This window comes from Sabethes cyaneus, chromosome 2 (genome assembly GCF_943734655.1).
Source record: "Sabethes cyaneus chromosome 2, idSabCyanKW18_F2, whole genome shotgun sequence".
In the NCBI taxonomy this organism is placed as follows: domain Eukaryota; kingdom Metazoa; phylum Arthropoda; class Insecta; order Diptera; family Culicidae; genus Sabethes; species Sabethes cyaneus.
Window position 1 is genome coordinate 66,548,667 of NC_071354.1, and position 27,970 is coordinate 66,576,636.

At 41.1% G+C, this 27,970-nt stretch overlaps 1 protein-coding gene across 2 annotated transcripts; it reads right to left on the reverse strand.

Moving 5' to 3' along the window:
• On the reverse strand, nucleotides 1-27,610 carry LOC128734145 (heat shock 70 kDa protein 4). 2 transcript variants are annotated; one of them, XM_053828184.1, is made up of 6 exons: nucleotides 27,182-27,610; nucleotides 4,621-5,292; nucleotides 3,728-4,550; nucleotides 3,268-3,372; nucleotides 1,926-2,027; nucleotides 1-1,852 (listed from the first exon to the last, which is right to left on the reverse strand). In XM_053828184.1, the coding sequence occupies exons 1-6, from the start codon at nucleotides 27,286-27,288 to the stop codon at nucleotides 1,139-1,141; spliced, it is 2,523 nt and encodes an 840-aa protein (XP_053684159.1). In that variant the 5' UTR covers nucleotides 27,289-27,610; the 3' UTR covers nucleotides 1-1,138. The 2 variants fall into 2 exon arrangements, with proteins under 2 accessions (XP_053684159.1, XP_053684160.1); XM_053828185.1 differs by lacking the exon at nucleotides 3,268-3,372 and having other exon boundaries at nucleotides 2-1,852.
• Between the last annotated feature and the right edge of the window lie 360 nt (nucleotides 27,611-27,970).

Genomic DNA, 27,970 nt, shown 5'->3' on the forward strand with positions numbered 1-27,970 from the left:
ACAGCATCGAATGCTGAGCGGAATTTGTTTCATCAACGCTTCATTTCTTTGTATTGTTTTAATTTTTTTGCAGTGTCTGTAAGTGTTACATGGGCAGGGGGATGGGATAGGATTCTGCTTAGAGTTAATTCTCCGTTAAATACATGTTACACGAATCAGCTTGCATCTCCATTGAGGGGAAAATAAGTTTATCTTTTCTTACGATCATACCTAAACTATCATGCACGTAGCGCGGCGCCACAAATATGATAGCTCATGTCCAATAAGATTCTATTTGTTCCGTGTTTCTCGTCAATGCTGTTGCTTTCTACACCACAAAGCTTCTGAAATTCTAGTATCATTTTGCTTTCATTCAACCTAACGATATCACTTCTTCGCCAAATAGCCACTCAGTTTTCGAAACGCTTGCATGCACACATATTATGATTCTAAATCCAGCTAGGTATTTGCTTCATATCCTAGAAAGAATAATGGGGATGTGCTTCGACCTTGAGCAGTGTGGCGAATTTTACGTGTTCACTTATCCGATCAATAGTGTAATTATGTTTTATTCAGTAAAATGTAGTAGAAAGACCGGCAGCGTAACAGATACGGCTAGGTTCTTATGAAAAATCAAACCAATCGACTTCTATTTCTAATAGTCGAACTCATACAGAAGCAGTAATGAATACCTTACAGATGTACCTAGAGACTTTATTTCTTCCAAATAAATAAATCTAAGTCAAGGAACATGTTAAGAGCTCCGAAAAATAATAACGTTGGTCTGCCAGTTTTCTAAAAAGAATATTCGTTTAAGAAGAGATTGAATAACTATAAATTTGCATTCTTTTACATTTTCACTGCTTCATGAAAGTCAAAACATGTAGCTCAGTAAGTAATTGTAGATCAACTTGCTTGTTATCCTACCTGTCGCCGCCCTACCATAAATGTGTTTGTCTTGGTACTGGTAGATTCTGAGTTTTTGAATGAAACAACTAAAGGTCTTAATTTAATACATTTTCATACATATCTGCTGAAGCAGTTCACATTACCTCTCATCCAACGCAAATGACCATTAAATAAAAAGTTTTCTTTTGTTTTGTGGGTGTGTGCTATTATAGGTGTATTATAATGTAAACGCAAAGTGTAATTCGCTATCTTACTCGACATCCATTTTGTCCTCTAAATCTTTAGGTTGATTTCCATCCGGTTGCTGGTTCTGCTGCTGCTGGTCTTTGCTGTGGTCAGCACCGTTCGGCTGCTGGTCCTTGGCGGCATTGTTGTCTGCTGGTGGAGTTGGTGGCTTAGGTTTCGGTCTGTTCAGTACCGAATTCGTGCAAGTTGACAGGGTTTGATTTTCGTGACGGATGTCCGCTACCTTAACGGGAGGGTCCTGTGTCTTGCGTACGCTAACCAGTCGCGATCGAGCATCTTCATACCATTTCTGAGCCTTCTGGGCGGCTTCGCTGATATTTAGAATTTCCGTTTCGGTCAAATGATCATACTTGGGGTCTTGACCGCGGTACTGTTCGACCGCCTTGTAGGTCAACTGAATGGTCTGGCCAAGTTCGTGGAAGGCTTGCTCGTGTCCATTGTATTCCTCGCAGCGAACCCGGATCGGATCGGTTTGTTGACGCAGTGTGGCCAACTTGTCCTTGTAAACTGCTCGTTCGCAGTTTTCGCCATCTTCGTACAGCCAGTTTTCGATGTCCTCCAGCTGGAGCGTAATTTTCGACGCATCATCCGGAGCCACGTAGGCGCTTAATTCGCCGTCCTCCTGGATTTTGCCGCGTATTTCGTAAACGAACTCCTCCAGTGCATTACGAGCGTCAATGCGTTCCTTTTCTTGCCGATCGTTAGCGATCATCTTCATCTGAAAAAGAACAAGGAAGCAGCACGGTTAATGTTACGGGTAATTTACCGCTGTCGTGAAGCGACCAGCTTACCTCCATCTCATGGTAATTGGACAACTCGCTGCTGATAAAGCCATGTGTTTTGCAATCAATCGTAAGATCAATGGATTTAGTAACAATTTTCTTCTTTTTGTCCTGCAATGAAAAAAAAACAGCGTTAAAGATTGTTACGGTAGCACCGAATGATTAAGCGATAGTGTAGGAGAAAAGGCTATACAATGATGTAACAGAAATGAAAGCATACAATTATCTCACATTGAAAAAGAATCCGTAAGGGGGGAGCGTATTTTGCTGAACGAATGACAAAATAAACGGAGCAAATTTTGGCTGTTTAATGTCTAGATTGACACCCTAACATTAGACAATGATAGTTTATGTTATGAATCAACAGTACAAGTGTTATCGGGGTTTTGAATCCGATTCGAAAACATGTGACTCAAGGTAGAAATTTTGGTTCAGTTCTATTTTAAAATACTTGCAGATCATTTTCCGAATGCCGTATTGCTAACAAATTTGTTAGATTTCAAGCAGCATAATAACGTCAGTATATTGTAACTGATTGAAAACTTGTACGTGTTTGCGAATTAACCTTTAACTTCGACAAAACGTATTTAAGGTTCTGTTCCAAATTCATAATTCATTTTCCATTTTGCCTACTAACGGACAGACGACCTTATTAGTATAGAAACATTTGTTGATACAGAAAAATCATATTTTCTATGTGAATAATGTGAATAACTTTTTACAACTAACACAACAACTAACCCAAGTAGAACCGTACTGGATTAAGACTTAAATTCTAACCCATACCTAACTCCGAGCACAAACAGGCATGCCTTGAGGATCGATTTGATGAAACAATATTGTTATAATCCTTTCTTAAATGCACGGTTAGTTACAATACTAGAAGAAATGTAGTGACAGTAAAACAGTTATAATATATGACAGAACCTAAATACTGAAAGAAGATAAAGGGAGGTCGGGCAAAACTGAACGCTAGAGCTAGTAGATGGTATCATTCCTTATCTCTATCTTAGAATCACTTTGATACATTAAACATTTCCTGACTTTTGGGTACAAATAAGAATATTTTGCCGATTAACACGATAAGACAGACAGTCGTAATCGTTGGCTAGATTGTCAGTAACCGATGACATACACAACAGCCTGAGTTTACTACAGACGGTACGAAAGACCACTGAACAGGAAGCCTATACTGGGGGTTAAATCGGAATAACAATATAAAAGGACAGTACGAAAAGTGTGTTTGGAGTAGATAAAACATAACAGTGTAAACTAGAGTTAAACATTGCTAGCTTCGGACTTCGGACCAGTTACGTGTGTTACTTTGGCTTGTGTAATTTGTTAGACGTACCGAGGAGGTAAACCATCTGCTGACTCTTTGCGTCCAACTCCCTCCACCTCCACTGTTATCGCTGTCTGTTTTAGTATCTTTACTAGCTTGCTCATCATCGCTACCCTAGAAGAAGGTGTGGAGAAGGAATAGAGAACAGAGAATCAGAAGGAGGCTCTACTTCAGGACGCGGATGATTTTGTTAAAGAAAAACTTCTGACACGGAAAATTGATCAAAACAGCTGATGATCTGTTTCGACCTTTGGAAAGCAAATACCACAAAACAGAAGAAACATACAGTTCTTAGGGAATGCGGGAAAAAGGGGTTTGTTAGGCTCCAGGATTCGAACCGACGGCAGCGAGCCTGTTCTAGTGGTTCACTTTGGTGCTTTTTGGTTAGAACTAGTCAAATTTTAATACTAAAAAAGTTGTGAAACAAAACACAAACAAAAAATACCGGCAGCTCTAAACTAATAGTTACCTCTTGAATATCCATGGGTTCACCAGATTTGGGAGCTTCCTCTCCCTGCGGCGTAGCAGGTTGCTGTTCGCCGTTGGCAGTAGCTGGTGGTGTGACCGGTTCCTCGCTCTCACGTTTCTCAACCATGTTAGCGTTCGAAATCAACACAATGCCGTTCTGGTTAATGCGAACCTTGATCTTAACTTCCTGTGGCTCACCATTCGCATTCGGCTTGATGTCCTTGATATGGAACGAACCAATGAAAGGATCCGGATAAGGGACACTGTTCGGTTCATAGTGCACGTTGATGGTTAGCGGTTCCCGTCTGTGGACTGTCAAGAGTCGCGTGAATGGGGCAGTGTGATACTGCTCGAAAACTTTCATCTCGTTGCGCTGGGTTCCATCGTCCCAGGAGATCAATACCGGATAGGCTTGCACGTCACTGCAGCTAAACTCACGGACACGGACCGCTGGCGAAAGGACAGCACATTGTAGAGCAGCCCCGCGGGACACCGCCTCATCCTGATTCAGCGTAGTGCTGGCGGGTTTGCAAAAGATCTGCTCGATCAAATGCTTGATTGCCGGAATACGTGTGCTGCCACCGACAATTTCGACGGAATGTATATCCTCCAGCGGTAGGTTGGAGTCCTTCAGAAGCTTTCTCATTGTAGCTTCGATGCGCTGCAGAACTCCAGCGCACAGCTCTTCCATAATCGCTCGCTGCATCGTCGAATGGACGTCGATTTCATTCATAAAACACTCGATGTTCAACGGCAACTTTGTGCTATTGGCTGACATTTGCTTTTTGATTTTTTCCACCTCGGTCAGCAGACGGAGGAAGGCTCTGTAGGCAAAAAAAAGCAATTGTGGTTTAAAAAAATCATATTTTGAAACAACAAACCAAAAACACTCACCGTTTGTTTGTTCGAGGATCGATTTTGTACTTGCTCTGGAACTCGTTGCTAAAGTGATTCGCCAGTGCGTAGTCAAAGTCTCGTCCGCCAACCTGATCGGCACAGCTGGCCAGCATCTTTAGTTTTCCCTTGTGAAAGGCACATGCTGAAACCTGCAAAGCCGAATGTCCAAAGTCCACGAAGATGACGTTGCGGGCCTTTTCCTCTGGTGCCGGCAGATCCTGCTTGTAGAACCCATAGCTTAGAGCCGTCGCTGTAGTCTCACTCATTAGCCGCAATACATTGAGCCCGCAAATTCCGGCCGCGTCGAGCAGAGCCTGCCGCTCGGCGTTGGTGTAGAATGACGGCACCGTGATCACGCAGTCGTTAATTTGTGTTTTCAGCTCCTTAAAGGCGTCCTCCTTTAACTTGGTGAAAAGCATGGCCGTAATCTGTTCCGGACTAAACACGCATTCCTCGTCCTGATACTGGACCTTTATACCGATTCCACCGTCCGGCCGGGGTTCCACCTTGTACGGTATTTTGCGCAGCTCATTTTGCACGTGCGGATCGTTGTACTTGCGGCCGAGTAATCGCTTGAATCCGCCGATTGTGTTGCTCATATTCGTCACCTGCTGGTTCTTGGCGGCCACGCCAAGCACACGATTTCGACCGGCGAATGCAACGCATGATCTGTGTAAAAATAGCACACCCAGGTGGGAGGATAGAAACAGAACGAGGAAAAAAGTACGTTAGAACGAGCTGTTTTTAGCCGATGACGAAAGCGTAAGCGCGGTGAATGTGTTTACGTTTTAGAGAGACGCGCGTTACGGATTGAAGTATGATTCAAATGAGGACGCTCGATGAGTGGTATTTGGAATTGTTGCTGAATTGGCTCTGTGCGATAGCGGAGAGGGCAGAAAAATTACTTACTGGAGCATGCGTTTTAGAGCATTGGCCATTTGAAAGCGATAAATATTTACTCCGAATGGAAAAAGAATGCAGCCGATTATTTAAACCCGCATGGATTGCATCGTGTAAAGATTAAACAAACTTTAAAATTTAAATGTAATCTATCACAGATACGATACAAAACGTAAACGTTTCCATTTGAGATGATGGACAAGAATGAGTTCAAACTAACGTGCACTTTAATTGATAAAGCATTCCGACGATGATATGTAGGTCAAATATCGACATTACTCTGTAATGTTCTACAGTAGAAAATAACATATAACACTCTTCATTCAGTACACAATGTTTGGCTAAGCGAATTCATTTACGAAAGCGTTTTTGGCACGGTTTCCACACTGAAAATTTCCAGTTGAATGATTTCCCGTTCTAATCGGGAATGAATTCAATGAGTGGCGACAGATCCAACCGACCGATACTGGTCACCTCTGCCATATAGCATTTGGCATTCAAAAAGAGGAACGGATGAAAACTAATTTAGAGTAAGTGCAGTCAATGGATCACTTGCTCAAAATCATCGCTTTATAAATGTTGCTGTGGTAAAGTCAAATATTTGTATGACTTTTACATAAAAGCACGACGCACGAAAGACGTTTTGGGATCTTAGTTAACAGAGTTAAACCTGAAAGACCTACGGAAGATTTTGATTTAAAAACATTAAAAAATTTAAAAAAAATACTATTTTTACTCTAACCGCCTTTCCCGAGATTCGAACATTAGACTTTCTTGTTATACTAGTGTCGTACCTCGAGGCCAACTGCAAGCCTGATGATTAGTGCTTAACCGTATTTTTGGGCTGTAAAACATTTGATGATTTTTTCACAAAGGTAATCGTATGAACGTTCTTAGGACCTGAGCCTTCTTTATCGGCAGACTACACAGCTGGTTATTAGAGTACAAGACAATTACGGGGCTAGTGCGTCCCCCAAGGATGCGTACTCGGACCAACTCCTAGCCTTCGTAAAAGACTTGAGCGGCGAATCCGGTTTTTCCGTCACTTATGAATCCGGTTCTTCCGTCGCTTAAGAATTGAAAAATTTTCGAGTAAGGCTGTCGGTTTCGGACTGCGTGGCTCTGCCAGAGGATTTAAATAATCTATTAATTTGGTGTAATAATAATGGTACGCATCCGTACGCAGCAACAATCAATACTTATTGAGATTTGATATTGGGAACTCAATCTATGAAGTAGGCGTCACCATTCACTAAAATATTCTCTGCACGCACTCAAAACATTGCACGTTGCGCCCCTCTATTTCTGGTGCCGGTGAGGTTCTTGAAGAGAACGGATTTCACTGCAGTCGTCCGGCAATCTTGCAACTTAGCCGGTCCACTGTAGTCTCCCAACTTTCGCCAGGTGTACGATGGGAATCTCTCCAAGTAGTGTCTGTAACTCACGGTTCATACGCCTACGCCTACGTCAGGTTACTCTCCGCTATCCGTTTGTACTCCGCCAAAAATAGTCCACAACAACAGTCGTTCAAATACGGCAAATGCACGTATGTCCTCCGTAAGCAAAGTTACTGTCTTAAGTCCCCAGAGAACTGCCGGTCTGATTGCAGCGTACGCACCTTGATCTCTATTTCCAGCTTAAATGCGTCGTTGAATCTCCTTACTCGTATTATTGCCTGCGGTGACTAGAGATCCCACTTCCAGTTCATCGCCATCAATAGTCATTGTCCGTGGAAGCCAAACGCTTTCTCTGGAGCCTCTTCCTACCAAATATTTAGTTTTCGACGCATTGATTTGTAAACCTATTCTCTGTTTTTAATATGAGCTGGCGTAGATTGCCTTGTCCGTCCCAAAGTTTCTAGTGATGATGTCGAGGTCGTCTGCGAGTTGGCTATTCTTGCTGAAGACTGTACCTCTCGTTTCGATGCCCGCTCGCCGATACCCCTTGCCGCAACCCCCTGCGCGGTTCGAAAGGACACGAGAGTGTCCACAAAGCGCGCACGTAGCACATCACTCGCCTCAGGGTAGCTTTGATCAGTCGCGTCAGTTCGCGTTCAACTTCAACTAAATTGTATACTGCCCTGAAATTCACGAAAATGATGCGCGAGCACTTTGTACTTTCGACATTTCTGGAGGATTTGTCGGACAGTAAAAATTTGATCCATAGTAGCAGGGGCCCCCATGAAGCCCGCCGGATACTGCCTTACGAATTCTCTCGCTATTGGGAATAGACGACGCAACAAAATCTGAGAGAGCACCTTAATAGGCGGCATTGACCATTACGCTGACTAGCGCACCGCGGCATCGCCCTTTTTGATGCTGGGGCATCAACTACGCCGTCTTCCATTCCTCCGGTAGTTTCTCTTCCTCCCAAATTGTTAAAATTATCCAGTGAGGTGCTGTTGTTAGCGGTTCTTGGTCATTTCTGTAGAATTCTGCCGGGAGTCGGGCCTTTCCGGCGGTTCTATTATTCTTCAGCTGAACGATTTCTCGCAGGATCTCTTCGAGATCGGGAGCCGTCACGCTGTTGTCGTTTGTAGGCACTTTTAGGTTAACTTCCGTTGCGTCTTCTACTGTTATATCGCCGTTGAGGTACGACCTGTCGACCACCTCACGCTCGTTTGTGATTAGATCCTCTCCTTCGTCCTTACACATGTCAGGTTTGTAGGTGTGTAGCCCTTACGAACTTGGTTCACCTTTTCGTAAAAAACTTGTGTGGTTATTAGCCCGGAATAGTTGTTCCAGCTCTTCACGATCTCTGTCCTCCTTCTGGAGCTTTTTCCTCCTCAGGATCGTGGTCTACTGATTCTGCGCTCGTCGATACTAGGCCAAATTCTCTCTCGTGGATATGCTTATAGTTTTTCCAAGCTCTTTTTTTCTCTGTCGCTTGTTGGCGTTCCCCGTCAAACCAATAATTTCGTGCGCTCGAGGTTTTCTCACCTGCTACCATCGCAGTTGCGGCCTCGTTGACGGCCAAGCGTATCGTACTCACTACGTTTCCGAGAGTCGAAGTATCTAGCTCCACAGAGGAAGGCAGAGCTTCATTCAGTGCGTGCGCATAGTTTTCGGCAACTCGCGGACTGTCTAATTGGGGAAACATTGGCTACCTAGCGTTATCAGAACAGTTGCCAATCAATGTACCTCCTCGCCAGCTTTGCGATACACAGTTCCTTACAATACCTTTCCACTGGTTGCACATCAGCCATTTTAAAATAGGTTATTTTAAAAACGCGTTCGAGTTTGTTTTTTTTTTTGTTTACTTATGTGTCCATGTCCACAGTTTTTTTTTGTAAAAATATCAACAGGCCTTATGACCCTACTGATATCTACAATGTACGAGCTAGTGCCAGGAATCTAATGTTCAGCACCTCGCGGCTAACGTTAGTTGAAGCTAGCTTTGATGCGAGCAAAGTGTGTTGCAGACCAGTGATCGTACCACAGCTGCTGAGGTTATTCCGCCGATACGGTACGCGGAAAAGGAACATTACGTAGAGAACGGCTTTGAGCGTGTATGTTGAAGCTAGCGAAAATAGACGAGCAATCCACTCTCTAGGTCAACATTTCAGCGACAGCTATTTCTGCTCTGATCACATCGCTACGAGTATTCAAGGGGTCAAGATCAATGAGTCCCGCAGTGTTGTTCATAGCAAGGTTGCGGCTTTGCGGCTGTTGTGCACACTTCGATCACAGCGAAAGATCACGTGGATCGACCCAAATATCTGGTAAGAGCATGTACGGTTCTCAAGCCAGGTTTTGGTCAGCACAATTATCTCGTTCGGACTGTTGGCGTATGCTACTACCAGATTTTTCTTTCATGTGTGGACTCATCACTGCGACCAGTATTGTTGATCTCTTGTGATATCGCCTGGGTGTTTGCTGTATGGCCTGCACTGCATTTATTTTTGCTATAATCGCTGTTGAGTGTGTATTGGTGTTTACCCTTCCTTCAAAGCTTGATCTACTTTACCCACTTATTCTTTGCTGCAGCAAAAGCAAAGCAAAGTCTAGGTGCTACATTCCGTTTTCGAAACTTGACCTTCTGTTTTTATAAGACAGACTTCGCAGCAAGCTGTTACGAGTGCAGGACAATTGCAGGGCCAGTTGCTACGATCCTTTGCTGCCAGCACTATCCCATATTCTAGCCGTCTCTGGCGAGGATTCCTTCGTTCCTTTGACCGCTGGAACAGATGAATGGGATTGAAAACGAGAATCATCGGACCCTTGATCGTTGCTTCGTTAGTGAATTCTGGATACCTGCAAGCAGAGTAATTACTCCGGAGGAACGACGTTACTGTTACTGGTTTAGAAGTCGACATTTTTTGGCCTGGAAAAAGCGGCTTAACATCCCTGATCCGCTCATCTCGACGATGCCTTCATCGGAGTTTCATCAGCTCGAAGTGTGTAAAACGCCTTTTTTAAATGGGTCATTTTATCAATCCGATGAACTGACCGTACAACCAGGAAAGCTTCTTTCGCTTTTAGAGAATTTACACGCATCATTACACGGTGTTACATGGAAAAAATACTTCTCAAATGACCTAGTGTACGTTGTTAGTCACACCTAGTATATCATAAAAACACATTTGAAATCTTCCTACCACCCCCAAAATTTCAAGTTATTGTAAAAAAAAAACGTTTTTTGGCTAGGTGTACACATACTATCATGAATAACTCAATATTTTTTCAAGCAATTTTAGGTGTTTTACACATTTTTGGAAAGCTTAGAGGACAAGCTTTCAGAATATATACACATTCACTATAATTCTACAAAAGTTAGACAAGATATTTTCAATTAAATATGAAATTTAACTACAAAAATGAAATTTTTCTCACTTTAGGGATCCTTAAAGTGACCTTAATGACCCACAATCCTGAGCTCAACATCACTTGTTTCATATTCAATCCTGAGACTTTGGTCAAAATTTCAGCCAAATCGGTCAACATTTGCAAATTTGAGACCATTTTTAAGAGTTATAGATTTGTTGCTTCTCATATATCACCCGCCTAATCTTACATCGTGTACAAGATGCTCAGTTGTACAACGTACACTAGGTTACTTGCAAAGTATATTAAAAAAAAAATTTTGTCACACCGTGTTATTTGTCTTAACCGATGTCTCAAACATTAGTCTTTAACCTTTTCCATTGAGCTTCAAGAGTTGGTCTCATAGGGCATGGGAGGGTATTTTCGGCCATTTAAGAGATGGCATCTATTTTTTCGGCCTATGGACTAGTTCTAGTGGAAGACCAGGTGGTTTTGACGTTCATTGAATAAAAATAGTAGAATACTTACAGTCTTGAGAAAATAGGTATAACATATTCAAATTGTATGTCGGCAAACTATTTTTATTGGCGAAAGAAAAGGCTGAATTTGGAAACCTACTGAAAATACCCTCCTGTACGCTAGTTACAATTGATCGAACAATCAGTATTTTGTACCTATCATTGATTAGCGTAAATTTATGATCATTACCTATTTAGGGATGAAACCATCACACAGTATTGATTCATTTTTGGATGTACGTTTTCATCCCAGACTTCTGCTTTGAATAGATTCTAATAAAACTATCGATACACTAATCGAGGAGCCCTGACACGAATACATCGAATGTAGTGTCTTTTAAGCAAGCAAACAAACAGTAATCGAGGAGAGGAAATATTACACAACTGTCCAGGATGAGCACACGACCCGATGGATTTCAGAAAAGAAAAGTTAGGTTTACTGCTACGTCTGCTCATCATGTGATTAACTTAAAATACTCCTAGCAAAAGGTAATAGTTAATTTGGAACTGAGCCTATAGATCCGTATGCCCGTAGATATGCAAAACTGCGTAGAATTCGCCTTTCTGCTTTCAACATGATTTACTTTTAAAACAATTTGATCCTCCCTAAAGCTACCTCCTTAAAGCTTAAAGCTAGAGCCTGAACAAATAAATGACATGATAAAACAAAATTTGATCTAGGTTCGAAGAAAGAGAACGTTTACTCAGGTCCGGTAGGATGAGACAATTTTCTCACTCTTTTCCTGAAGTGCAAATCGCAATAAGCAGTCAGAAACAGAAATAAGAAACGTGTTAAAAGAGAAAATATTTTTCTGTTACTTTTTTTAAGTCGCTCAGTTTCATTCTGAAACACAGTAAACATTTTTATGAATCAACACATATCAGTAATCAAGCTAACAATGCTTAACAATCACTAATAGGCCCACCAGCAAACAGGTATCACGGATCATACCGCTCAACACCTCAGCGTATGCAGCTCATCGCCATAAAAGTCAATGAATTTCTATTGACATCCTTCTATATAAGCGAAGTCGCCAGTCAACTATACTAACCAGTATTTAATTGGACAAGTGTGTGTTAAGCACTTGATCGAAATGAGATTATCCAAATTGGTTGTAATAACGTTTGTTTGCCACCTTGGGGTGTTCAAATTATGATAAAATAGTACCGAAAGAATTTATATTTAGCAATTCTACTAGAATCCTGAATCGAATGCAGACAACAAACGGTCAATTTTTGTGCATTTTGAAATTACATGTGGCACTGCACCAACCTCATAAATTAGAACGATGCGTTAAAATTATTACAGCTTACCGTAGCCTTCTTAGCGGCATGTCACGGCAAACGAGATGCTGGCTGCGAAAACACAAAACAAGCACATTCCGCTCAGTCTCTTCGAGCCAGGTTCAGAACCTGATGACTAAGCTTCTGAAGGGAACTTATTCGAAATGAAATTCAAAACAAAAAGCCGACACCAATCCATTTTAGACGCCTGGTCTCCGGTTAAATATGAAACGATTCCACTACGGGACAGCAACCAACAGACATCAAGCGAACGACAGATTTATTGTCGATTGCGGTCTACCGAACAACTCCGAAGTCCGTTGTAATAATTTACCTACCCACCTGGGCTGGGATGTAAATCAGTGCGGACTTTGTACATTGAGACGCACTGGAAAAGGTGTGAGATGATGTTAAAAAACTGAGCATCTTCATTTCATGCCAGACGTCTGACAGATTCGGGACGAAAATTATTGGCCCTCAGTTTGAAAAATATCTATCTCATAGTACTTACAAACTAAGATTGATGATGAAGTTGTCTCAATATCGCATTTTGTAAAAAAATAACTGCATTCCTCCAATAAACTTGAAGTATAAACAGTATTTTATTAATTACACACAGTGGACATCGAAACATGGCAGCAGTGGAATGACATAATCAAAACGCAACAACCTCACCTCCGTAAGGGTGCCGCTGGCAATGTTGACCTTAACCCTTGATAGACAACTAACTGAAAATCCAATAAGTTTTAAATGTTGGAACATTTACATAAAAAAAACTTAGTAGAATGGCTTTGCTACCGGAAGCTAAACGAAGCCCGGGAATTCCAGCTCATGAAACAGATGTTTAAAGTTTTCGTTTGTGAAGGTGTGAGTACCGCTGTGCTCGTTTACCTACACGGTACAAACGAATCAACCAACCGTCCAATTGCGATCCACTTTACGGTATGGCAGACGGCCGCTGCTGTGATCGAGCGGAGCAGAGCGGGTGGTAGGAGGTCAGCAGGGAGCGTAAATATGTGTTTATTGCAGCAGAACGACGTGAAAAAATGGGAGCTCTCCAGTAGGGCAGCGAACGATCGATAATGCTGCACTGAGATGTTGTTGGTAGATGCATTTTGTCGCAGGCTTTTGATATGTTTGTTTTATTTTTATCAATACTCCACTAATTTAATACAAAACTTTCGTTCATAACATACATTTTGACTCATGCAGACGGCTCAATATGGATGCTCTTGAGGTTACAACCTTCAGCAAATCTTAACCCACCGATGATTCAGCTCTGCTTGACTTGAGGATGCCGGCTGGTTACTTTCAGTGGCTTTTCGACGCTCCACCGGATTGTCCCTAAAAGGCCATCTGTGACAACTTGCATCTCGCCCTCTATTATTCGACGATGTTATTCTGTTTTAGTACACGTGCAGCATGTTAGTGAAGACTTGGTAGCGTTGCGACGGCGAGTCAGTCTCAATTATGGCTCGCGCGTTCACACATACACCGATATCCAACGGGCCAACGGTGAACTCGGCTCTTCAGTTCAAAGGAAAAAAAATGTAAACGCAATTATCACCTTGTTCTCAACGTCGGGCTACCGTTCCAGCGCTCACCCTTGGAAATTTTAATTCCGATATGAAATGTGGCTACGTTGTTTTGTTTTACTGTATGGTAACTTTGTTTACTACATAAACTTGTGAGAACCATTTTATTTGTTTTAAGGTGTTGTTGTTTTATTATTGTTACGCAAACTTGGGTTATTCATTTTGAGTTACAATAAATAATAAATAAATGAAATGGAGCGTATAACACAGCTACTTAACAATATGTTTCGAAACGATTGGATTGGTGATTGCAAACGACATTTTTATAAGCGAGACATCAAGCTGCTCATGGTTGGTAAACGGCTGGATAATGCGGAATATAGACCCCATAGTGGTCTTTAGCCTCTTATCCAGCAACTCCGATCCCGACCTCCTCGTGGTACCAGCCGGAATACGAGCAACCTTAGCGGAGATCGGGTAACCAACCCCGGTGGAAACTAAGGTCGTATACTAACCGGGAAGGAGGTAGTGAGTCTCGGCACTATAAAATGGCAGCCCCATCGCGAGACTCGGTAGTGTTGTCCCAGTACGGCTACACACCTAAATAAACTTAAACTAACAACATTCAAGCATATTCGGAGCGGAATATTCGGCATCGACCTAGGCGACGGAATAAGGACGACGAATAGAGACTCGGGACTTGGAACTGCAGATCGCTAAATTTCGCAGGTTGTGAGCGGGTGCTGATTGAACAGCTGGAACCTCGCAAACTCGGCATCGTAGCTCTGCAGGAAATCTGTCGCAAATGAGAGAAGGTATGGAAGATCCGTGGCGGAAAGGCCCAGTTTTACCAGAGCGGTGGCGCTACCAACGAACTGGGGACGGGCTTTGTAGTGCTGGGCGGAATGCAGGATCGCGTGATTGATTGGAAGGCGATCAACGAGAGAATGTGTGTATTGAGGATAAAGGGACGTTTCTTCAATTATAGCATCATTAACGTGCACTGCCCGCACGAAGGTAGACCCGACGATGGGAAAGAAGCGTTCTACGCGAGGCTGGAGGCAACGTACGACAGCTGCTCGTCACGGGACATCAAGATCGTCATCGTGGATATGAACGCCCAAGTCGGTAGGGAAGAAATGTATAGACCGGTGGTAGGACCCCATAGCCTGCACACCGACACAAACGATAACGGCCAACGATGTATAAACTTCGCCGCTTCCCGAGGCCTGGTGATCCGAAGCCCCTTTTTCCCGCGCAAGGATATCCACAAAGCCACCTGGAGATCACCTGACCAACGTACAATGAACCAAATTGACCACGTTCTCATAGAGGGCCGGTTCTTCTCTAACATCACGAACGTACGCTCCCGTCGGGGTGCGGATATTGATTCTGACCATTACCTAGTAGCAGTACATGTGCGCTCAAAGCTATCCACCGTATACCGGACATATCAAAGCCGCCCTCCTCGGCTGTACATCAGGCAGCTAGACAACCCACAAGCTGCCGAGAACTACGCGCGAGTACTGAATGAGGCACTGCCTTCTTCCGAGGAGTTAGGTGCTTCAAACCTCGAAGACGGTTGGGGCAGAATACACTCGGCCATCGGAGAGATATTGAGCCATACGCTCGGCACTAGGTATTGAGCCTCGGAGTACACAAAATGATTGGTTTGATGGGGAATGCCAACAAGCGGTGGAAGAGAAAAAAATGCTTGGAGAAATTATCTAAGTATTGCCACTAGAGAGAACCTGACCAAGTACCGACGAGCTAGGACCACCAGTTGACCACGATCCTGAGGAGAAAAAAGCGCCAAAAGGAGGACAGAGATCGTGAAGAATTAGAGCAACTATTCCGAACTAATGACAAACTCGAAAGGGCTACACACCGAAACCTGACATGTGTAGGGACGAGGAAGGGAATCTTTTTTTTTTTTTTTTTTTCAAGAAATTCAAATACATTTTATTATTATTAAATTGAATACAGTGGTCTGCACTTTCCAGTGAGCGACATGCTCTTTTAAGGAAGTGCTTAACTACTTAATATCTAGTTCGTGAGGTTATTGACTTCATTTTAATTACAATTTTTGTTTGAATTTACCAATGATCTTCTAAACTATTTACGGGTAGCAGATGGTGGTTTGGTAGGTGGTGGGTGGTGGGTGGTAGCAGTAGATGTCGATGGGCGGCGGCGGTTAATATAAATGTCGTTCATTTGAATATTTTGTTCCAATTATATTGTGATTGTTACCCGAGCAAGGTTTTACAGCAAAAGTATATCAAAATGATTTCATATTTTGCTATTGACATCAAACTGAAATCATATTTTGTTGGCAAATTAAAATAGAGCCTATGAGTTATCTAAATTTGCTTTCATTTTGATCTCATTTTAAGTAAAACGTGTACAGGGATACCTCGATATAAAACAACCACGATATAAGACAGGTTTTAGCTTCATGTAAGCTCAACCAATAATAAGCAGCTCAAAAACATAGCTAAAGCTTTTTTTTCGAAAAAATCATGTTTAAATATAATTATAATTGAGTTGTATTAGTTTTTTTGGAAATGTGGTATGAATAACAATGATGCCGATTGTAGAAATTAATAAGAGATTACTCTTACTCTACAAGTATAGAATAAATAAATACTAAAATACTAAATATAAGACAATTTTGATATAGGGCATCATTTTTGAAATGATAAATATACAATAAATATAAATAGACAATTATAGTCTGATATCGGAGTATCCCTTTATTGGACATTTATGAATTACAACAAATGAATACGTTAAGATTGCCGGTTTAATCAGTTTTCAATCAACCTGACTACTATATTTGCATACAGATATAAAATCAATTTTTTTTTCATCTAGAGTTATGGAAATACTAATGCATTGACGAAACAGATTGTCAGTTTTTTTTAAATAACAATTTTCACTCTTAGTATATGTAAACATGTTATAGTAATGCTTTTTAGTAATTAGCCTTACACCAACAATATAAGTGACATCTCTTCTATCTATTAATATTTTATCGATGCAATAAAATTTTTGATTTATAAAGACAAAAGAATCATCATAGCCAAGTTTCTTGCAGGAATCGCTGGTTCGATACTGCATGTTTTCTATAAAAATTCTATCGACTTGACTAAAATCGCATTCATCAAGATTTTCATCTATAACAACATTTTCTGGTAGTACATATAAGTTACGTGGATCATATTTAAGCTTCAATGTTTTGTTCGTACTCCAGAGACGACAATGCCAAGACCTAAGTATTGTTTCTGGAAATGTTTTATATTGACATATTCGATTTAATACGTATTTAGAACTTATTTGAACTGCCGGAGAATTATTGCCTGTTTTGAATCCAAGTATCATACCGTTAGCATTTTCGTATGGAAATAATGATGAATTCCATAGAGCACCAAAATCTCTAACACTTTGCGATAAGTGAGTTACTAAATGTATGTTAAATACCATATTCTCTTCTCCATAGAATTTTTCGAATTCTTTGACGAAAATATTTAAATTTTTTTCGCATTTTCCTATTTGAGTCGACGTTAAGCTTATTTCTAATAATTCAAATATACATGAAGAAAGTAGCATGAAATGATCAAGATAAATTTTTGGAATAATTTTAAAAAAACATGGATAAAAGTAATGGAACAACATGTTTTCCCAGTCAGAGGCCTTATTTTTCTTCATATCGTGCAGTTTTCCGGGGTATCGAGGGAAAGAACTTGGTGGACGTATACCGATCATTCGCCGTTCGATTTCTTCCAGTTTGCGTCCTGCATAATAAGGCTTGGTGTGATTAGAGGTTGCTGTGAATAGTTCCCACAGTTGCTTGACTACACCCAGAAGAACATTATGCATGTAATCAGGAGGAAAACCTGCAATAATTATTAATAATTGCAGGTTAAATTATAGTTAATCGATATTATAATTACCACGTATAATATCAAAATCTGGAACATATAGAAAAACCGAAAGTCCTTTAATACCATATTGTGGAACTTTAGTCTCATTAATATCTAGCATCAGCTGCCGTGTTTCGTTATGGTCTCTGTGATTGGCTTGCTGGTAAGGATAACGTACTTGATTCCCATTAACAATTTTACCACTGTGAAGACATAACGAGCAACCAAATTTTCCGTTGAATTGTGTTGTGTTTTGTACCTTAGGTCTGGCGATTGAATCAAGACATGTTTGAAGTGCGATCACTTTGTATACATCATCGCCAATTTCCAGCTTATACCTCAAAAGTTTTAATTCTTTACACAGATTTTTAAAAAACATGCACATGTCTGGATCTCCTTTACTAAGCCAGATAGCAGCAAGAATGATATTATATTTTGCAAAACGCAAACGTGGCGGAAGATTATTCACAACAAGAAAAATCGGATAACATGGTTTATTTATCGTCCAACGGTATGCTGCTGCGCCATCTGTGTTTATGGAAAGAGAAATAATTTTTCCTTTCTCTCCTTTTTCAATTTTTTTATACATATCTCCTTGATTAATGTCTGAAATGTTGTTTTCCTGCACAGTACACTCATATTCATCTATTTCTTTACGGTACCTCACAATAGTTTCCTTTATCTGATCTTCAATAGGAATGACGACAAAAAAATCAAAGGTTTTTGAATTACAACCTGGTACCAAACAAATAGTTCTTTCTGTAGGGGCATCGTTGCCAAATTCACATTGGCATTCGGCACAGAAATAAACCCGATAGGTGTTATATGGATCTGGAAATGCAGCTATAAATGTTTCGAAGCTTTCCGGAAGATTTTTAGCGCCGGTAATAATATTTATCATTTTTATAAGCTCAATAACAGCCTTTTGAGATAGCTTATATCTGATATAGAAATTCAATATCATGTATAACACATCACAAACTTTTAATCCAGGAAAAAACGTTAGTGGTCTACTGTATGTTCCACCATCCTAAAATTATTAAACATAAAATACAGACGACGTACAGATTACTGGTATTACTCTTCTACCTCGTAGGACTGCCGTCTTTTATTGCTACCCATGCCAAAAATGAAACTTTTCATCGATATATCTTCATCTGAACTTTCAATAGTGTAATTGATTTCAGTTCCCAAGTTGTCTGAAAATTCATCAGTTGGAAATTCATCAGTAATATGTTGATCGCCACTCCACGTAGAATCTTTCGTCGTTAATTGTGACCCTGGAATATCGCCGGTAATTGTTTTGTTACATTGTTCCATATTTCCGATGTGTTGACGAAGCAAAACTAATTTTTGTTCATGCTCTGTATGAGAGTTGTCAAATCCCTCAAAATCCGACTCACTGGAACATTCAGAATAACTGGTTTGATATATTGACTGTTGACCATCGAACGCTTTATTCGTTTGAGGAATATTTGATGTCAAAAAACGTTTACGGGCGGGCTGAAATATAATGTTCGAATTGATTTTGGTGTCCATTTGTTATTTTACTACAGCGTATACCTTGCGAATGTATTTTCTACTAAAATATTCATTTCTCATGTAATGATGCCGCTCCTTTCGTTGCTGCATATTGTAACGTATTCTTTAGTCACGAGTCTATTAATTATACGTACTTTAGTGTATTACATCGATTACAATACGAAAATTAAATGCTGTTACCGTCTGTTATAGGAATAGCAACAAACACCGTCAACGCGAATGGTGACAGATGGCGACAAACCGAGTGAAGTAGTAAAGGTGTGGCGGAACGTACCGTTTCTTTGTATTAGCAGTGACAAATATGTAATCAACGAAGATGACGTCAATCTCGCACAATATTCTTATGGACATTAAACAAAAACACTGTTGTTTACATTATTTGAGCTGCTGACACAAACAAACGATGCGTTCTTTCACACTTTTAATACTGCACATTGGTACTTGTGTACGGCAAACTGTTAGTTATTTGCCACAGGGAACCGACAACCAATGTCCCCACTTGGATAAACATTTTTGACATGAAGTAATTTGCGGTTTCGTCACTAACAAGAATGACATCCGGGAGTTTGATATTTGATGTTTTTGATATCATTCCTACTGCAAACAGCCTCTTGTAGGAATAATATCAAAAACATCAAATATCAAACTTTCGGATCCTCTCCTCCACTCTTCGCTCCCCTCTCACTTCTATACATAAACGAGCCGCAGCTAATGTCATTCTCGTTAGTGATGAAACCGCAAATTACTTCATGCATAGTCTTGAATAAGGTTTTGCAAGGTGACGTCACGAATGAACCGGAATGAACGCAATTCACCCATTTGACATCCACTCGTGGTTTGTTTACTATTTGTCAGGTGAACGCGATATGCATAAATTGAAGTTAAACGTTTTAAAAGCGTATTATCCAGCAGTGTCGCCCTCCAAACTACTCGGAATGGCAGTTTTTGTGCTTTTTTGACTTGCCGTCAATGCCTTAAGCAATATTCACTTTCAACATGTTAACCCACGTTCTAAGTTCATGTAAACAAACCACTGATGGACGTCAAAGAAGTGAGGTTATGCTCACCCGTGCAAAACCTTATTGTGTAGTTTTCTAGTTTTTTTTATGCCCGTAGAATATTGTGCGAGATTGACGTCATCTTCGTTGTTTACATTATTTGTACTGCTAACACAAATAAACGGTACGTTCCTCCACACCTTTACTGCTGCACATCAAGCTCGAATGGTACAGCCACCCCATCGACAGGCAACCATGCTTTTGCAGCCTACATCTCAGCGTGAGCGAAAATGGAATAGCATTTCATCACTTCGTTTCACGCGACTGCCAGGAGCTTGATTTGGGCCCGCTGTCAAATTTTGAGCCCAAGACATGCTGTCGCTGACGTTCACTGCAGCTCGATATAGAGATATCGATGGGGTGGGTAAAGCAGTGATGCTAAATTGCCATTGATGTCGCGAACTCGCGCACGGAAATAAATGCAAATTAGCGGTTTTAGACAAAGTGTACTGAAGAGAAATTCAATTAATGATTATGTATTGACCGCAATAGCTACCAAGAATTCGTATATGTATACATAATTTTCATAACTAATTCATTGATGTTAGTAGATGTCAAAGTCTACGATTTATATACTTTTTAAAATGTCAATATAACTTGAGTGTCAGCAACGAAGTAAGATATCCAAAAATAATAAGGAGTGGTAATCATTTTATTGGGCTTATATCCATAGGTTAATACTACCGACAGGGTTTTAACCTTGCAATTGAACGTGGTAGGATAAAATTAAGAAGCAGACAAAAAAAATTGGTAAAACCTCGTTTTATTGTAAACAGGTAAATTATACATTAAAAGTTTATATCATTTGTCTTAATACGGTCTTAATATAGAATTGCGGTCATTACAAAATATTACCTCTTGGAAAATCCCAGTTACAAATTTTTATTGTCGAATAAAGACAGCACCAAAAATCTGGCGACTCTGCACGTCATACCGTATTGATTTGCAAGTACGCGCACATCGTTTTCTTCGGGCCGTTTTATTTCACCAGTTCAAACCCAAAAATGGGCAACAAACGTCGTAATGCGTCAAAAAAACGTATTCTCAAGATTGCTCAGGCGGCAAATTCTCAGTTTCTGCAAGATGAACTTACTGACGCTAATGTAAGTATAAAAATTACATGCATTTTTGCCATAACCTCACTTTCATCTCCCATAGAATTCCTCCTGTGAAGTAACCGGGGAAAATTGCACTGAGGAACCAGCAGCGACGAGCGAAATCCATCCGGTTGACGCAGAGGTCTCAGTTGAGCATTTGACGGTTGACTCTACTAACGCTGTGGCATATGATGACCATGCAAACCCGAATGATGCTCCGGAGCAGTCAATTGAAAAAGGTATAATTTCATTTTTGATTGTAGTGCATATTCTACTATTTTATTTTTTAAATTTTAGTATGTTCCTGTGGCTTACAAACGGAGATGACGCGTTTGAAAAGGAAAGTTTTGAAGCTCAAGGCGAAGAGGCATGACCTCGAGTTGTCTAACGCAAAACTTCAAAAAGCTCTCGTATCGAAACTGCTGCCTACAAAAAAAGAGGCCTTCAAACAGATTCATGGATTTCCCGACTGCGAAACCTTGCTAAAAATGTCGATAGAGGCTAGAGACAGCGACTACGTCTTTATAAAACTATTGATGAACGCTGTATGGCCGAATGGTTTCACGGGAAAATCGGTTACGGGAAGGAACTCTAACAACCCCAAAGGCCGCCCAAAAATCAATCAAATTAAACCGTCGGCTTCCGATACTGTACCGGATGTATGCGGTTCGATGCAAGTTGTTCAAACAACTGCTTTGGAACCAGAAAAAGTGAAGTACATACAAGGTAAGGTATATCATAATTTCTTTAAATATCTAGTTTTACTAAAAAATTTTATTCTTTCAGAACGTCTATACGAGAGACGCATTCACCTAAGCGATAACGACCATGTTGCACACAAAATCTCGGCTGGATGCAAGAGACTAATGCAGATGGTCATTAGCAATAGCAAACGCTAATGATTTAGTCCGTTCTGTACCATTAAATGTTCGATAAATTTAATAACCCTTAAATATTTCTTGTTTCTTAACTTACATATTATTTCTTATAAATAATTAACTTCTGTTGAATAACAACGTTGTAATATTAAAGTAACACAATTGAGAATTGTAATTTCAGATGACATTCCACTTTGTATTTCTTGTATTTTTATTGTTAATTATCAATTTGATGGAAAAATATGCTTATTTCCACTATCCACTTTTCAGCAATTTATCAAAATGAAAGCAAAACTTGCTCTCAGGATTTTGTAATCAGTTCTTCTACTTTTTAGCAAAATGAAAACAGATTTTGATTTCTTCTTGATATGTTTTAACATCAAATTTAGTTTTCCGCTTGATATTTTTGATAGCAAAAGTAGTATTCAATTTAATTTCACGTCGTGGAATTTTTGCATTCAATTTTGATATTTTAACCACTAAGTCGACCAAAATGAAATCATACTGAGTAATCAAAATCCATTACATCAAGCTATCAAATTTTGTTTTCAATTTGCTCTAAAACTTTGCTCGGGTATCCAGTGGTTATCAAAGCGATCGTCCGTAATCGTCCAGCAGAGAATAATGCAGTAACAGTACGCAGCACCCAACAGCAGCAGCAGCAACAGCAGTAACACACGATGATCCATCGTTGAACGACTTTCAGGACGGAAGGTTGCGGACGAAAAGCGAAAGGAGAGGTAGCACAGGAATGAGGAAGGAACTGTAGAAGAGCTCAGCGGAAAGGTTTGATGTGTTTTAACTTTTAGGAGGGGAATGATCATGGGATAATAATTAGGAGAGGAATCACAGGATTACAAGAAAGGAGAATGATTTTTCTAGGAGAGGGTATTTGATTTGGTAGCAAATATTTCCAGCTGATCGATGCTATAGATGGCTTGTGCGGCAACATCGGCATTCGGTTTGATATAAACGACTCCATTCCTGGCGAAGACACTATGGATTTGACCACTCTTTTTTAACTTAACTGCACTTCCTTGGATACGGCGCGCAGATTCAGTAAGACTTTCGTTGATGTAGATACGTTTGGTCAAATTAATTTCGATATGTTGAAGGTTGAGGTTCTTCTGTGACAAATAGCGGCGAAAAAACTCATCTCGTGCAGCCTTGAAAGCGAATTGAAACAGAATCGGTGGGGTTGCTCCAGTTGTAATAGGTATCCGGGCCAAACGCTTGGTGTAAACGAGTGGAACATCCGAATCACAGTATCCAAGAGACAATGCAACTTTTCGAAAGATATCACAGGTGTTTTCATTCGGAGAGAACGGGACTCCAGAAAGAAGTAAATCGTTTATATTTTCCAATATACCGATGCTATCTTTGTTACGTTTTACATTTGAATCCAATTTGTTTAACGACTCCGTCAGTTTACAGATTTCTGACGCACAATCAGCTCGCAATAGCTGAACATCATTCCTAAGAGTGGCTATTTCGTTCACTAGCTTGCTATTACTGAAATCAATTTTGTTTTCAATCCTGGCGTTTCCTTCATCTATCATTAACTTTACACTAGCCAATAGATCTTCAAAAGTGTCCGGCTGATCTCCCGTCTGATCCAGATCGTCCCTTGACCGTTTTTTACTATCATTTCTACTCACTCCAACTGGTAACGAAATTGCAATTTTGTTTTTGCCCATTTCTGCTGCTTTCGAACGGGTATAAGCTTTGTTACCGTTCATCCAATGTGTGGTTAAGCGACAAGGCAATACAATAGCAGATAGATACAATTTGTACACCTCACAAAGGCAGTATGGCAGAGTATCGATCAAATGATAGCACAATTTACTTTTCGTTCTAAATCAGCCGTTAGCAGAAATTTTTGGCGCACTCCAATTTCATGGTTTGTACATGGTATTTTCCAGCGAATTGATAGTTATCAACGATATAGCAATGACTTTAGCATATATAATGCTTCGATATTCCACGATCACAACAACTCACAGTGCGGTGGTATGCATGCTAATTACAAACGAGCGCGAGGTGGTCGACAGGTGGAAGCAGTTCTTCGATGAACTGCTCAATGGCGAAGTCGCAGAAGGAGGCGAAACGGAAATTAACCTTGGAGCGCCCATGGAAGATAGTGATGTCCTAGCACCTGAACTCCAAGAAGCCAAACGAGAAATCAGGCTGCTGAAGACCAATAAAGCCGCTGGGAAGGACCGCCTACCGGCAGAGCTTTATAAGCATGGCGGAGAAACGCTAGCAAAGGCTCTACACTGGGTTATTTCTAGGATTTGGGAGGAGGAAAAGCTACCGGAGGAATGGATGGAAGGAGTGGTTTGTCCCATCTACAAAAAGGGTGATCGGCTAGACTGCTGCAACTATCGTGGTGTAACGCTGGTAAACGCCGCCTACAAGGTACTCTCCCAGATCCTGTTACGCCGGCTGTCACCGATAGCACAAGGTTTCGTAGGGAATTATCAGGCGGGTTTCATGGGGGCTCGCGCAACTACGGACCAAATTTTTACTATCCGACAGATCTTGCAGAAATGTCGGGAGTACAACGTGCCCACGCATCACATCTTTATTGATTTCAAAGCAGCATACGATACAGTCGATCGAGACAAGCTATGGCAGATAATGCACGAATACGGTTTTCCGGACAAACTGACGCGACTGATCAGAGCTACATTGGATCGAGTGATGTGTTTCGTACGCATCTCTGGGACACTCTCGAGTCCCTTCGAGACGCGACGAGGGTTGAGACAAGGTGACGGTCTATCCTGCATGCTGTTCAACATCGTTCTTGAGGGGGTGATCCGACGAGCGGGCATCGAAACGAGAGGCACGATTTTTACCAAGAGTAGCCAACTTCTAGGCTTTGCAGATGACTTCGATATCATTGCCAGGAACTTTGCGACGGCGGAGGCAATCTACGCCAGACTGAAAGTGAAGTCTAGGAGAATTGGGCTAAAAATAAATGCGTCGAAGACCAAATACATGAAAGGAAGAGGCTCAAAGGAAACAAATGCGTGCCTCCCACGGACGGTAACCGTTGACGGCGACGAACTAGAAGTGGTAGAGGAGTTCGTGTATTTGGGATCGCTGGTGACCGCGGACAACAACACTAGTAAGGAGATCCAGCGGCGCATCCAAGCGGGAAATCGGGCCTACTTTGCCCTTCGTAAAACGCTACGATCAGGAAGCATACGTCGACACACGAAGCTAACAATGTACAAAACCATTATTAGACCGGTAGTTCTTTCTGGACTTGAAGCCGTGATGCTGCTTACGGAGGACATACGCGCCTTTGCCGTGTTTGAGCGGAAAGTGCAGCGGACGATATTTGGCGGAGTACAAACTGAAAGCGGAGAGTGGCGGAGGCGTATGAATCACGAGCTACACTGCTTGGGGAGACTCCCATCGTACATCTAGCGAAAGTTAGCAGGCTACGGTGGGCCGGACACCTCGTAAGGATGCCGGACGACAGTGCGACGAAAATAGTCCTCTTCAACAACCACACCGGCACCAGGAACAGGGGGGCCCAACGTGCACGATGGCTCGACCAGGTCGAAAACGATTTGCGACTTCTGAGACTAGGAAATTGGCGACGAGTGGCCCAAGACCGAGTTGAATGGAGACGAGTGCTTGAAACAGCACGAGCCACCCCGGCTCTATGCTGCTGAAGAAGAAGGTTGGTGTATTTAACTGTCGTCCTTGCCTGTGAAGGAAGACGATCGCGAAGATAATATATGGGGATATTTGACCTTGAAACTTTTCGTTGATTTTCACTGAATCGTGATTGAAAAAGATTTTAATAGGAGCCAGATAATTGCTACATTTATTATGAGTCGATCGACATCTAAACCATGAAAATCTATTCATAATTGGCAGAGCTATTAGCGTTTAAAATCTTTCATGTTTTCGTGACGGTAACTATAATCTTAATTATGGAATGACACCCTGCGGTAAGACGTAGTCCTACGGCAAAACATAGTCCTACGATTAAATACGTGAAATTTATTTTAAATATTTTCTTTCTGTATAACCGCGATCTAATAAGCACAATCACTTGTATCCAGTAATTCGTTAGTAGCAGATTAATTTTATCTAATATGTACCTCATACATCAGAGATCTTTAGTAAAACCAATACACTCACAACGACTCTGATTGACATGGTAGATAGTGAGTTTCACGAACAATTTCGAACTAATGAGAATTGATAACAACGTTTTAACTTATATTGAAACCGCAAAGAAACTGAACCTTCGCCCAGAGAGAACCCCTTTTTTCCCTAACGTACACGTTGTAATGTACGAAATCAGTTAGTACGTACCATGTAGAATGTGGTTCGTAATGTGTCATCGCGTAATAGCGCTTATAATCTCGCGTTTTCCGCGGCTGGCAACGCGACACGCACACCACTAATCTAAACAAAATCGACCAGCAGCAGGAAGAGCTCAGCAATCAGTCCTCTGTCAGCGCAGTGCACACCACACGGATTTCTCTGATGCTTGTGTGTGACAAACGCCTGTTCTTTTCCAATACCATCAAGCAAAAGGCAGCAACCGGCCTGACCTGACAGTGCAGTGCAGCAGCAAGCAACACCGCATGAGTTGGCCATCTTTAGAAGATAAAATTTGTCAGTCACTGATCAGCTGCTTCCTGGCAGATTGTTGGCCCGTTAGTCAACTAACGGTTCCGATGGTAACTTTAACCGCAACAGGAAACAGCCGGAAAAATCGATAGACTGCGAGAATTTTCTCGAAACATTTCGAGGTTATGTTGAACCCTTTAAAGAGAGTTGCTTGAGGGGCCGTCTCCGGTCGGCAAGCGACCTAAACAAAATCGATAATCGAAACGACTGAAATGCAGTCTATTTCTAACATCTCCTCTACATTTAAATAGTAAATTATTATTTCGTCACTCATCTAATCCACTTTCGAATGAATCAGCACCTCTTTTTACATAATCCTCACGCAATGACAGAACCAAAGTGAAGAACGATCAAAATGGCAAAGGCGAAAAAAAAGCTTGCCATGGCATGTGTGTACTTACGGTGTGGCTCGCAAGCTGTAATCGTTGGCTATCGTTTCTATTCCGCCGGCCTTTGCTACAGCCACGTAGCAGGACTCGTTTCCAAAATCTATTCCAATCACAGACATCGTGCCAAATCGGATTGACTTGCTTCGATATTAAGCGAAAATTCCAGCTTTCTTCACTAGTCAATTACAAAGAACACTTCCAGCCAAACACCTTTTACCGTATCTCCCTTGGTGGAAAATCCGGAAAACGATCCTTGAATTCACGTAAAAGCACTTTAAAGTACGAACTTTTCCGATAATCCACTACACAGTTGATTTTTGATCACAATTTTTCCAGTCTAGAAATGCGTTTTTCTTCCCACTAAACACCTGAAAAATGTGGCTCTTGTCGAAACTGTTCACCCGAGCTAAGCTTACGCGTACCACTGCTGCTAACTTTACCTCACGAATGCAAAAATGAAACTGAGCAGCCGATGATGAATGATTCCGCAGTTTCTTCGTTCTTCTTTCGGTTGGTTCCCAGTTTTCTCGAAATTCTCGCTCGTTCTCGAAAATTCGCTGACATTTCGAAAATGTATGCGTTTGGGGGTCATTTAAAATCAATCTAACCATCAGTAAAGGTCCAGACACAAATGCTTCAAATTTCTAAACATCAGACAAACAGAACATAAAACTTCACTCAAATAAATCAAATCATTGTTTATTTCTAATCATGAATATAAATAAATGGTGAATGACTCTTTGGGTTAAAACCACTCTAAATTAAAAAAATTTAAATAGAAAGGCAATGATGATTTTTATT